This window comes from Phyllosticta citriasiana, assembly GCF_038021145.1.
Source record: "Phyllosticta citriasiana strain CBS 120426 chromosome Unknown IWZ02scaffold_2, whole genome shotgun sequence".
Classification (NCBI taxonomy): domain Eukaryota; kingdom Fungi; phylum Ascomycota; class Dothideomycetes; order Botryosphaeriales; family Phyllostictaceae; genus Phyllosticta; species Phyllosticta citriasiana.
This window is the reverse complement of record NW_027117279.1, coordinates 2,407,494-2,420,314: the sequence shown is the minus strand read 5'-3', so window position 1 is coordinate 2,420,314 and position 12,821 is coordinate 2,407,494. Positions and strand designations below refer to the sequence as shown.

At 55.5% G+C, this 12,821-nt stretch overlaps 3 protein-coding genes across 3 annotated transcripts; all 3 read right to left on the bottom strand.

Annotated features, from left to right (window-relative positions):
- Positions 1–2: 2 nt before the first annotated feature.
- Positions 3–1,034, bottom strand: IWZ02DRAFT_479440 (uncharacterized protein; the record flags this gene model as incomplete). The annotated part of the gene is made up of 2 exons (XM_066769088.1): positions 700–1,034; positions 3–639 (listed from the first exon to the last, which is right to left on the bottom strand). Exons 1-2 carry the CDS (start codon positions 798–800, stop codon positions 3–5), a joined length of 738 nt encoding a protein of 245 aa, XP_066626526.1. The 5' UTR covers positions 801–1,034.
- Positions 1,035–2,226: 1,192 nt separating this feature from the next.
- On the bottom strand, positions 2,227–4,198 carry IWZ02DRAFT_512182 (uncharacterized protein; the record flags this gene model as incomplete). The annotated part of the gene is made up of 1 exon (XM_066770554.1): positions 2,227–4,198. One exon carries the CDS (start codon positions 4,196–4,198, stop codon positions 2,486–2,488), a length of 1,713 nt encoding a protein of 570 aa, XP_066626525.1. The 3' UTR covers positions 2,227–2,485.
- Positions 4,199–5,914: 1,716 nt separating this feature from the next.
- Positions 5,915–11,267, bottom strand: IWZ02DRAFT_142740 (uncharacterized protein). The gene is made up of 3 exons (XM_066761780.1): positions 9,799–11,267; positions 8,434–9,747; positions 5,915–8,385 (listed from the first exon to the last, which is right to left on the bottom strand). The coding sequence occupies exons 1-3, from the start codon at positions 11,165–11,167 to the stop codon at positions 6,038–6,040; spliced, it is 5,031 nt and encodes a 1,676-aa protein (XP_066626524.1). The 5' UTR covers positions 11,168–11,267; the 3' UTR covers positions 5,915–6,037.
- Positions 11,268–12,821: the final 1,554 nt, after the last annotated feature.

Here is a 12,821-nt window from a genome sequence, read left to right as displayed (position 1 = left end):
TTTCAGTGGAAATTGATTTCATCCACAAAACTCCCATGCGGTCTGTCCTTTGCCTCAAAAGGCTTCTTAGACTGGGTGTTATCCGCAGCCCACATCAAAATGCGTCGTCCCAAGTCCGGAGACTTTATGAGGAGATGTTTGAACTCGGAGCACTTCCGCAGCCTCGAAAGCTTCGACGCCGTGTACCAAAAGATGAGGCAACTCAAGTTGTCCAAAGTGATTTCCTCGGGTATCTCAGAGACAACCTCTAGGAGCTGGCAGATTTCAGTGTCTGCGATTTTGCTGTCCAAGGAGAAGTCGCGTGCAAATTTCCAAGCGCACGCTCGCTGAAACTCATGCGCCATGAGCCTCTCTCCCATGGCGTAAAGTCGCGCGAGAAGGATCCAGTGAGATGGGTGTTGAATGTTCTTATCCTCCAACAGCCACGTGTCTCGATACAGGTACTCTGCAAAGAACGCAAAGAGTGCTGGGTCTTCTTCGCAGTCCGGTATCCTTCCAGTTTGCGCCTCTTTGAAAGGCCCGCGTAGCTGGAATTTCATCTTTGAAGATGCGCAGCAAAGGAGATCCTCATGAAGCAGAAACGTCTTTTTGTTGTCGTCTACTCCAACCACAACTTCAATCACTCGACTGGAGAGCATGCTGTGTTCAATCATCAGCATACTCCATTTTTCGCGCTAGTCACGAGGGCTTCGAACTGACTGCGAAAATCTGTCCTCTTTTACTGGCGGATGGACGGTTTCATCAGCCATGCTCAGCTTCTTCACTTGCTCTGAAACAGCGTTTGGCGTGGATGACTCCATTTCGAGCGGAACTTTGGATGAGGCTCTGGCTGAGAGATGCAACTGGAGAATGCAAGATGGTCCCGCCGGCGCTTTTTAAAAAAATTGACGAAGGTGCAACCTCGGTGCGACTGCCCTTATGAGTTTCTAGCTATGGAAAAAAGCAATTGACGGCGGTTATCATCTTCCACTTTGAACAGCATGCTAGCATATGACCAAGTCGAACTCGTTGGACAAGAACAGTAGCCAAAACTGTCCGATAATTGCTGATCAAATCAATCACTCCGTCTTGAACTTCGTCCTTTACAAATCTCAGCGACAGCAAAGTGTATAGCAATCAAGTCTTCAAATTCAGCAGTCTTGTGTACTCCTCTGACCGGCCGTAAAGACAAGTGTTAGAAAACACATGGTGTTTTGGCAGCTTCTCCAATAGCTTTTCGATGCTGTCCTCGAACCTTTTCTTCCGGTCGCCTAGGCCATGGAGTAAGACGCGGTATTTTATTGATTCCATGCAAAGCAACGACTCACGCATAGGGAAAGTCTTCTTTTCCGCGCGGCAAACTTCTATTTCCATCGGCCGCGATGTCGATTTGCTGGTTCTTCCACTTGAGATGTGATATTCAGGAGGCGCGGTCTGGATCAAAATCCTCCTCCCAGCTTGCCATGCCTTCATAACACTCCTCCAATTCACTCTGTATTCACGTCGCACCTTAATTCTCACCGGGTGGTTTTTCGTACTCATCCTATTCCGGGGAATATCAAGATATCATCATCACGTCTGAACAAAGCACTGACAGACTGCGCCAAATGCGGTCCAGACAAAAAAAAAAAAAAAAAAAAAAAAGGAGAGAAGGAACAACAATTTCTGGTTCTCCCAACAAGCATCACGAGCCAATCCCAATCCTGAGTTGTGCATTTTACACGTGTCTTCCACATGCTTTCCAGCCACGCGATCGGCTTTCCTCGCCCTTTCGCGCTGTCCAAGTTTCTTAGACAATAACCCTCTCGACCTTGTAAATATCATTCCTGGCTAAGTCGCTCCCTCCCGTCCGGACTTCAAGATTGTTTGACCAAAAGCATGGCCGCCGTTTGCTGTTTCCTTACTGTTCTCGTGAGGCAATCTGTGACTCGCACATTCCATGTGCTCGAGGGACGAGATCAAGTTTGGTGCAAGGCACGGTACTCTCTTAGTCGAGTGAAATTCGCTTCTGTCTCTAAAGTGGAAGAGCATAGTGGCGGTCAGAACGAATCTCGTGCAATCCTTTCGCCACTCGCCCTCTGTCGACCGCTTTCTTTTTTCTTGGGCCCATGGCTCTCTCAAAGACAAATAGCTTTTCCGCAAAGAAAGCCAAAACCAAAGAATCAAACAAAACATGGAAAGTGAAAACACATACCCAAATGAGGCAAATCGCACCATCTCAATTCCATGACGAATCTGCAACCCCACACCCCATGTCCCAATGTCGGCCTATCGCATGCATGCCGTCGCCGTGGCGCTCGCTACACTTTTCTTCTCCTTTGTAGAGCCAAGTAAATGATGAGAACACACCAAACCCCTCAAACATGATTCCGCACCAAAACTCCAAACCAAACCCAAACCAAACCGCAATTCTTCCCTCCCTATCACCACCCCACTCGCCCATTACGTCTCCATTCCCTTTCCTTCACACACAGAACCCAAAACCCAAAACACAAAATCAACCACCTCAAAGATCCTCATCACCATCGTGCTCCTCCACCTCCGCAACCCACAAAAGCCTCTCAAGCGGATCAAACGCATCACCGTCCCTCTGAACTCCAGCACCAGACACATCAAACAGCCCAAGCATCCAGTCCGGCAGCGCGGGGAGCGGTTCGTTTGGTGGAGGAGAGGGGGGCGCCGGGGCGCTGCTGCGGCTGCTGCGTAGCATGTATGTTCTGCGGCGGTCGGGGCCGTGGAGGGGAGATGTGGTGGTGGCGTTGGTGGCGGTGCTGGCGTGGTCCTGTTTTCGTTCTCGTGGAGTCGTGTCTTGCGTTGCCGTTGCTAGCAAAACCGGCATTGATGGAGCAGCAGAAGCAGAAGTAGGCGGAAGTGGTGAGGAAGGTGAGAGTAGTGTGGCATCGTCATCCGGCAAAGGACGAGGATAGTGCCTCGTCACAATCTCCGTTCTGTCCGGATTCCCGGTCGTCATCGTCGTCGTCGTCATCGTCGTCGTCGTTGTTGTCTCCTGCGGCATAAGCAACTCGGGTGGTGGAGGTGGTGGTCGAGAAGGTGCAGGAGGAGTCCGATACCACGGCCTACCGCCGCCATTCGACACGATTAACCCCCACAAGCTGGGTAAGTCATCGGTGGACTGCGGTGATCGTTGTTGCGTCGACGCGTCTGCGTTCCGAAGTGGTAGCAGAGTCGATCGTCCGTCGACGGTTGGCGATGCCGGTGCGGGCAATGATGGCCTTTGAGCATTGGCGTCCACGCTGTCGTTTTCGTTGCCATTGCCATTGTCGTTGACGTCGTCGTTGTCGTTGTTTTTGAACAGGTCCTTGTAGATGGAGCGGCAGGGCGGCGGGTGCGGCGCGTTGGGATTGCTGCGTTGGCTGCGGGCGCCGCCGCGCTGGAGGAAGCCTTTGGGTTTCTTGTTTTCTTTCTTGTCGGGTTCTCCTTTTGCCTCTTTCTTTTCCTCTTCTCTTTTCTTTTCCTCCTTCTCTTTCTCCTCCTCCTCCTTCTTCTTCCTCTCCCTTTTACACATCCCGCACTTCCCCTCTCCCCCATAATCATCATCATCATCATCATCATCATCCTCATCCTCATCATCACCATCACCCTCATCCTCACCATCGACCCGCAAACCCGCCTCCTCATCCCCCATCCCACACATCGGCGCCGGCATCCTACACAACGCACTCAACCTGGCAGCGCCGCACAACCGCCTCCTCGCCCTGACCCGCTCTCTCTCCCTATCCTGCTCCCGCAGCGCCCGCGCCTGCAGCATCCGCGCCTCCCCCTGTCCAAAGGACCGCGCGGGCTCTGCTTCCTCCTGCCTACCGGCCGCCTTGAGTGCCTCAAGTGCCTGGGCAGCCTCGAGAACCAGAACAGTCTTGGTCGCAAGCGCGCGCACGACAGACTCGCGCGACGTGCTGCGCTTCCTCTTGCCGCCGTTGCCATTGCCGCTGCCACTGTTGCCCGAATCGCCCGACTGGAATGGAGCCTCTATGGCGTAGGCGTTAGCGTCGCCGTCAGCTCCAGCGCGCTCCTTGGGCTCTTCCGCCTTGCGTCCGCGGAAGGGCATAAGGAGGCGCGAGGGGCGAGGGGGTCGCGTGGCGGAGCGGTTGGCTGATGGGGCGGCAGGGGATGTGGATGAGGAGGCGTTGGCGTTGTTGGGGTTGGCGGTGGAGCCGGGGTAGTAGTAGCGGGAGATAGCGGTGCGAGGTTGAGGTGTCATTTTGGGTGGGTAGATCCGGGGCTGTATGAGCGGATTGGATTGAAGTGAAGGGCAGATGGAGAGGGGAGGAGGAATAGGAACTTGAGACTGAAGGTCGATAAGACTTCAAGGTCCAATGATATCTTTGCGTATGTGTGCAGGGAGGCAGACTGCCTTACTTCTTCTTCTTCTTCTCTGGTCTGAAGAAAGAAAGAGAGGAAAGGAAAGAATCCAAAAAAAAAGAGAGAAATCGCCCACTAGATATGCTTGCGCGCAGCCAGAAAACAACTTCCAAAAGACACAAAGCTAGAATATCTAGGCTAATATCGAAAAACTCCATGTCTGGTGCGGTACAAAATGATAGACCATGGCGCCCTTTGCGATGGTGTTGAAGAGAGCCAGCCAGCCCCATGCGAACAAGACACGTCATTCGCATGCATTGTCGTGAGAATGCCGCTGCGGTGATGGATGAGTGGGACAGAGGGTGCCGGTAGACCGTGGGACGCGGATGCGAGGATGCGAGGGTAAGTAGGGAGGAGTAGTGGATATACCGACCTGGACCAAACCATGGCGACGGCACGCACGATGCGTGCTACTTTCTCCCATTCAACACATCAGCACGACAACCGTGACAACCAACCGATTCTGCCCCTTACCCTCCTCTCTTCCAGATCAACAACTGACGAGACTAGCCGGGAGGCAGGGGAAGGACATCAATTCTGCTTTCCCTTGCCAACACGCCCCAAGTACGTACTGCCCGTAGAAACGACGAAAAAGGATGTCATCGCATGCATGCGCTTGAACACAATGAATCCAAGTCCAGGCATCTGCTTCCGCGTGCGCGCGCGCTTCATTCACGAGACGTGATCTGATACACCATGTCATCGGCATCTCATGACTCCATTCCAATCATCATCGCCCGCCTGCCTGCATTCCGACTACCTTACCACGGACCGACCGCTCTCAACAATAGTACGGTACAGAAAAGAAAAGAGGAATAGACCAATCCATCCAGCCATACCTTTCCCACCCACCCACCACCCATCGATCCATCCGTCCATCAAACCGTGACCGTCCGAAGAATGGGAGGAAAAAAATAAAAAATAAAAAATTACAACGACGACGACAAAAGGAAAAGTAAAAGGAAAAGAGGAGAATATTTTCTCTTGCCCCAAACGCTTTTCCCAATAGCAGAGAAGAAAGGAAGAAAAGGAATTGAAGAATGGACAAGCGCCAAGAAAACTAATACTACTAACACAGGGTTATAAGTGTAAAAGGAAAATAAATCTCGTCTCTCTTTTGGCACAAGATCCAAGGAGGAAGAAAAAAAAGCAAAGGAGAAACGTGACGGACGGAACAACACGTGCGCCCCAATCACTGTTTGGCGCGCTAAAGAGAGGAGAAAGCGCGTGGCGAAGGGGCAGAATCGTCAGAAAGCTGTGACAAGACTTTCTCATCGACGTTCCCAAGGTCCAACATTGCGAACCGAACCAGAGTCGGAATTTTTTTTTTTTTTTTTTGGCCGTTCGTTGCAAGTCTGACTGCCAACAAAGGGCAGCCGCGCACCGGTGGTGCAGTGCGAGCACCAGGAAGCGTGGGGCCCTGTTGTCCCATGTTGCTGTGTGGCGGAATGGGGGCGCGGATCGGCGTTGGATCGGCGCCGACAAACTACCACGCCCTGGCCTGCATAATCACGACCGTCGTGCGCCGCCTCGTCCTGGACGAACGCCTGCCGCGCGTCTGGTTCCACGTCGCAAACTTGAGGAGCGGAGTCCTGTAGCAGCAAGCAAAAGAGCATCAGCCAAGGAAGCCGCAGACTTGGTGTGGCGACGGGAGGTGGCCAAGAGCCGCTCAGACCCCTCATTCCCCGTCTCTTCCCATGGCTTCGAGAATTTCGCGCGCCTCGTCGGGAATCATCTGCCGCGCTTCAAGGGCAGAGGTGAAGGAGTCGGCCGCTGACATGGTGTCTCTGTCCTCTTCAGACGGCCCCTCGGCAGCAGCCTTGGCCTTTTCGTCCGCCGACGCCGCCTTTTCCTGCTCCCTGTCCTCGCGCTCCTTGTAAATCTTGGTCTTGGTGTCATGCGCAAAGTTGAGCGCTTCAATGTACGTCTTGAACTTGATGAGCTCTTTGAGGAGGTATTCGGATTTTTTCTGAAAGTTTGTCATGGCCTTGCCGGCGTTCGGATGGCGCGGGGAGAACTGTGACGGGGAGAGGGTAGAGTTAGCGGATTGCGCGTGGGCAGTGCTTGGACGACGCGCGGCCGACAAGGACGACGAAGCAGACAAATCAAAAGTGCGAGGCTCGAGCGCAAATAAGGTTTGGAAATCGAAATCAGACGAGGGCTGGGTTGTTTGATCCAAGGAGCGGACGTGCAACTGCAATCCATATGACACGCACAGGCCAACGTCCTCGAGGACGTCTCCGCGCGAGTCGGACGGCAGCGGCAGTCCAAGTGGACAACGATCATGGGAATCGCGCGGAATACCTACTGCAATGAGCATCGGGGCCCTCAGCTCCTGATGCCTCGACAGTTCCTCTTCGACACTCTTAACATAGGCGGCGAGAGCCTTGAGCTGATCCACTTCCATCAAATTGCTGGCCATCATGCTCGGCGTCGGTGGCTTCCAGTCGGAAATGGGGACCTTGTCGCCTGGCAGCCTGGGCTTGACGGTGCTAGAGCCGTGATCAATCGAACTCCGGATGGAGCTTTGGAGACTTGGTCGTGGCATGCCAACATTGTTCGACATGGGCGACGTGTCGGGGCGGTTGATGCCAATGAGCGCGGGATTGATGACGCCCTCGCCCCATCCATACTCCAAGTTACTCACTCCGCCAACAAGCGGCTCCTTGGAGAGACGCGCAGCCCAGTAGTTGGCAGTGTTGACGAATTCCTTGACAATATCGGCCGTGTTCGCCTGGAAGAGGTGGACAGCACCGGTGGGAAGAGAAAGAGCCCACACATGCGGTCGTTGCTTGGAGTAGCCCGGAGGCGGCAAAATGGTGGCCAGAGTCTGGCGCAAGAGGAATGACTGAAGCTCCTCGGCATTGTCAAGCCAATTGCCACCTCCTACGACATCGCCCGCCGACGGCCTGCGCTTTCCCTTGTTGCGGGTCGACTTTCCGTGTGAGTTGAAAGTAAAGAGCTTCATGTACCCCTTTTCGATGACGGCAAACACTTCGTTCCAATTGCGGTCCTTGAAGCGCTTTTGCATCGACTCGAGATGAAACTTGTGCTTCAGGATGCCCTCCTTCGCCCACGGTGGACCGTGAAGCTCCAAGGTCTCATCCTCCAGCAGCGGCGCGGTCCGGCCAAAGTCGTCGCTGCTCGTGGGAACGTGGTTTTCCTCGCGAATCATGGCTTGGTTCAAGAGATTTGCAAAACCAATCGACGGGTTGTGGTCCACGGGCGAAAAGTGAGAGCCTAGGGATTCAACTGACATGGATGTACCGGTCTTTCCAACAGAATAGCTGCTCCACTTACTCGAAGGTGCTGGACTCCACACGGAAGGCTCGTCTAGGCTAGTACGACTCGAGCCCAGCGTCGAGTTGGGGTAGATCCTGGGACGAGACCTTGCTTTTGGATTCCAGCGCGAAGTGGAGCGAAAGTCTGGCGTCCGGCCACGGTAGCTCGCCGTGTCAGATGGAGCCTTGCTGAGGACCGATGGTGTACGGCGTAACACTCCGCTAACAGACAGACTGTTTGATGAAGTAGTCGGGTTGCTGGCGTCGCCGTGTAACGGCAAACGCTGGCTCTTGATGGAGCTGTAAAACTCTTTGAGCACAACCTCGACTTGAGTCTCCCACGCCTTCATTGGTCCATCGAAGGGTGCCTTGACCAATGCGGTGCTGCGGTCGCCAGAGCCAGAGTCATAGGCATAGCCATCCGATTCGGGACGATGAGACATGGTCGGTTTGATGGAGAGGCGATTCTTCGACCTCTTGGTGCCTAGCTCAGTAGAACCGCGTTCGCCATGATGGCCAGAGTACTCGCCCGTCGGAGAAGAAGGATAGTCATCCAGCGGCGTGTTGCTCCGGGAATAGTCGCCGTAGCTGCCATTCGTCTCGGAGAGCTCGGCCTCGACGACGCTCGTAATGGTAGGCAGGGTGTTCTTGACAAACTGAGTGCGGGTCATCTTGGACTCAATGTCGGCCATGTGGAGATCGGTATTAAGGAGCAGCAACGAGTAGCAAATGGTATGCACAGCACCTGTAATTCCGTCAGCGTTGACACTTACTCGAGACTCGTCGCATTTACCTGGCGTCTTGAAACCGTGATTCGAGTTGCACTCGCACCACCTCAGCGCAAACGCATCCAGAACACGGTCGACCTCTTGCGTCTCGCCCTTCAACACCAAGCGGTGACAAAGATCCCGCATCGCAAGCAAAATGCTAAAGCCGGACCACTCGTACAATTCCATATAAGCCTTGCGGCACCGCGCGCTGACCGAAGTCTTTTCGCCGAGCCATGCTGCGGCTCTCGACTTGGTGACAAAAGTCTCGATGCCCTCAAAGATCTGCCTCGCCTTTTCGCGGTCATCGTCCGTCGGCTCCTCGTCAATTGCAGTCAACGGGCGGCGCGCCTCGATCGACGGGCGAGTTTCGTGGCCGTCGATTTGCAACACGGGCAGATTCGAGGCGGGATGGTACGTGTCGCTCAAAGTGTCGGGGTCCGGCTGTTTTCGCGTTCCCTCAAGCGGCAAGGCCAGACCCGACACATCTTCGCCGTACCCCTCGTCAGATGAATCTGGATGCAACCAGACCCGGGGGTTGCCATCACTGACGTCATTTCCGCTTGCGTCCTGCCGCGCAGGATTCATAATGACCCAGCTGTCCTCGTCCTCCATCTCCTTTTGCAGCGTCTTGTGTGGCGTGATGTTGGGAGGAGGTTGTAGATCGGAGCGTCGTTCGCCGTTTGCCTTGGGTCGAGCATTCTCCTGGCCGGGAAGCGGTGCGAGCTGAGGGGGCACGGGGCTGGTGGCAGGTCTCCTGGACTGCTCGGGGACGGCCATGAAGGAACCCTTTTCGGCGGGGGACGGGCTCGAGCCTTTATCCTCTGCGCCACTGCTGTCCGCCAGGAAGGACGAGTCGTCGTTCGCCCTGATGCCCTTGCTGCGTTTCACCTTCAGTTTGTACTTAGGGCTTTGCTGCACATCGTCGGAAGCAGGTGGCACGCTGTCGTCCGTTCCACGGGAGCCCGGTTTGACGGGGCGGATTGTAGCATCCTTGTGGGGCTTGTACTCTGGGGAGAAGCCTGGCACTTTATCTATTCCATCGTGGAGAGGGCGCTGGTGTTCTCGGCTGCCGTAGTGCGACGCCGCAGGCGAGTCGCTCCTCGGATCGTTTAGGTAGGGGGTCATTATCTGACGCAGGCTTGTCGCCGACGCACTAGGTACCATAGATTCTGGGAGCTCCGTGCGAGCTTGGCCCGGGGAAGGCATAGGCGGGGCGGCCGTTTGTTCGGTTACGGATTTCTTGCGACGTCTGAAAAACGATGAATTCTTTTTGTTTAGTACAGGGGGTGGCCGCTGGTCTTCTCTGGCGGGCGTGTTGCTGTGCGGGTGCTGGGATGCTGCATAACGTCAGTACTTGGATGCACATGATTCGCTGCGGGTGGACGCACCATGCAACGAGTTTGCAGGCGTCGTCGAAGGACGCCTGTTATTGGGTTCAGGAGACCGTTGTCGTTGCTGATCTTGAGGCAGCAGCCCCGCCGTCTTCGGCGTTTCTTGTACCTGTTGGTTGTTTTTCCTGGCGCCGAAGACTCGGCTGAAGAAGCCACGCTGCTGCTGCTCCTTGGGCGGCGCTGGCGTCTGGGTAGCGGGCGAGGCGACTCTGCTGTTGGACGCCGAATCTGCAAAGGCCGAGAGGGATGGAAGCTTTGGGAGGTCGTGGTTGCTTGACGAGTTGACAGCGTTGACAAACTCTTTGGCTTGATTTCGGATGTTCTCATCAGGGCCAGCACCACCTCCTCGAGGCTTCCCATTCCACTGCCCCTTGCTGGATGACGATCGGAGGCTATTTTTACGCGGCATGGAGGCCGGCGTTGCAGACGAATGCGCTGGCGGCGACGAAAAGGCCTCTCCCTGGGAAAAGTCGTAGCTGGAGCTCGATGTCGGGGCACCCTGGTACCGCCGAGACCCTGTCGGAATGGTGGGAGTGGGCGCCGCATCGTAACCGCTGAACGACATGACGTCCGGCCGCCCTCTATCCATGATGGACTCGTGTTGTTGCTGGAAGCCGGATCGTTCGCCAAATCTTTGCTCAAGGCCGGGAGACAGGTTCATGCGATGGTCTGCCGGACGCCCAGTCGGAGTGCTGTAGCCAAGGTCGAGGCTGGATGCTGAACTACCCTTGCTGCCCTTTCTCCCAGCGCCTCTGACATGGTGTGAATAGCCCTCTTCGCCGAACAAAGGCCTCGAGCGGTGGGTGGCGGCGGCGGCGTCGGTGCTGGTTGCCCGCGAGCCGGCGCTGTCTATGCGGTCCAAGGCGGAGCGAAAGGTTTGGTTTCCGCGCGGGTCCCGGCGGGAGGGCAAGCGGGACAGGTAGTCGTCGGGGGCGTCGTAGTTTACGGAAAAGGAATTTTCGGAGCCGTGGGTGCGGAGGATGCGCGGAGGGGAGAAGCGGGCGAGGGTGGAGCGGTAGAAGTCTTCGTCGTCGTAGCGCAAAGCTTGGGACGAGGCGGCGCCGAATTGCGAGGGGAAGGTGTCACTGCTGGAGGGCAAGTTCTCCAATGAGAAGAGCATGTTTTCGACGACCGAGGAGCGTGTGACATCCCTGAACTTGAGGTCGTGCGAATCGCGCGACAGACGCGACAAGTCGGTTGCTGTGCTACGTCTCTTGTCGGTGGGCGTCTCGTCGGCGAAGAAGGTTCCCGAGGGAGAGGAGCCCGCAGCAGCAGCAGCAGCAGCAGCTCGTTGCGCATGCATGGGCGGAGTCCGGGGAGGAGATGGCCTGGCCGAGCGGTCGTTTGAGGAAGTGGTGCCCGTCATGAGAGCGGCGGCGGCAAGGGAATGCGAATGCGCGTTGGCTTGGTGGCGGTCGTGGATGACGCGAGGCTCATGGGCGCAGCGTCGAGGTGTCACGGCGCCAATGGCTTTCGGGGACGCGAATTGGGAGATTAGATATGGCGTCGGTGGAGGGCGGTGTAGTTAGTAGATGGTGGTGAGTTCCTTGATGCCGTGTGCCGTCGATGGATGGACGAGCCCCTGGAGAGGCGAAGCCGGGGGCGGGAACCAACGGCGACCAGGGAAGCCGTCTCGTACCTGAGCAGGGCAAGAAGAGACAGAAGAGTAGCGGTCGTTTTGGTTGTGGGACGGCGAGTGGTAGGTTAAAATCAATCTGCGGGGCACTTGTGGTTTCAGTCGCGAGACAGGGAAGCAATACACAACAATACAGTGCAGTACATACATTAGCAACCACCGAAGCTTTTCTGCAAGGGCCGCGGTCGTCTGCACTGATCCGCCTGCGGTGTGGCGGCCGCGCTAGAGCAGGAATTCCCACCGAGAGCCTTGGTCGTCGTCTTTGTTCGCTCTTTGTTGTCTCATTTCCCACGCCCGGACTCGATTCCTCTTGTTCGTCTCTGTCTTGCGCGCACGCGATAAGCTGAGCTGAGAGAGAGAGAGAGAGAGAAAGAGAGAGAGAGAAAGAGAGAGAGTCCTTTGTTTCAAACACTGGCGACTTGATCCTGGTTCCTGTGTTAGTTGGTCCCTGTCGGCGTGGTGCATCGGCTCCTTGTCCCTGTCGCCCCGTAACAGGCACACCTCAACCGAGCCATGCGCCCTCCCCAAACGAGCAACTCGTCATCTCGTCTCCAATTTTCTCCCCCGCGCTCGTCCATCCTTCGCTCCAACCGGTCACTACGGAATTGCGACGCTCGCCCATCTGACGACTTGCCTGATCCAAGACGCGCAGTCGACAGCTAGATATGTACATAACTTCATCATTACATGTATCATCATTGACTGCTTGCAATGATACTCTTCCGCTTTTCGCTCTGTCTTCCCATGCCATCCCATCCCTTCCCGCACCACCACAACCACCACTACTACCCTTGACAACTCTATCAACCATCAAGAACACCCCGTCCGATCCCCCTCCCCAATACCAATACAAACATCAATATCCATCCCGCACCGCGCTGCCTACCCCTCCCCCACACCCCTCTCTCACTCACTCATTCGCTCATCAGCCCGTTCACTCCTCATCCTCATCCAACCCAACCGCACGCACCCTTCCCTGCTCCCCCCTCTCGCATGCATCCGCCATTCCGTCTTCCGCCCGCCATACCAAACGCGCTGTCGGGCTCGACACAGACGTCAATCCCACATTTGACTTTCCGTAGCCTGAAAAACTGACCTTCTGAAGTTCTGACGTGCATCGCCATGACTCCCCAAAACACACAGCATGCAGTAGTCAGTCAGTCAGTCAGTCAGTCAGTCAGTCAGTCAGTCAGTCAGTCAGCCAGTCAGTCTTTAAGTTTGTTGCATCATGCATTAATCGCAGGAGGTAATGAAGTTCGCGATGCGCGCGCGCTTTTTCCTGCTTGTCGTGTTCCGACTCGACTCGATTCGCCTCGTCGTCCATCTACTGTATCCATCTACTGTATCTGCTTTGATCTCTTTGGAAAAATAGCCCTCGTATCGA

Bases quoted from the DNA above. Each gene is read 5' to 3' on its own strand.
- IWZ02DRAFT_142740 (XM_066761780.1), bottom strand. From the start codon at position 11,167: ATGACGGGCACCACTTCCTCAAACGACCGCTCGGCCAGGCCATCTCCT. The intron at 9,748-9,798 runs GTGCGTCCACCC...GACGTTATGCAG, and splicing joins GCCTGCAAACTCGTTGCATG to CATCCCAGCACCCGCACAGC. The intron at 8,386-8,433 runs GTAAATGCGACG...ACGGAATTACAG, and splicing joins TCACGGTTTCAAGACGCCAG to GTGCTGTGCATACCATTTGC.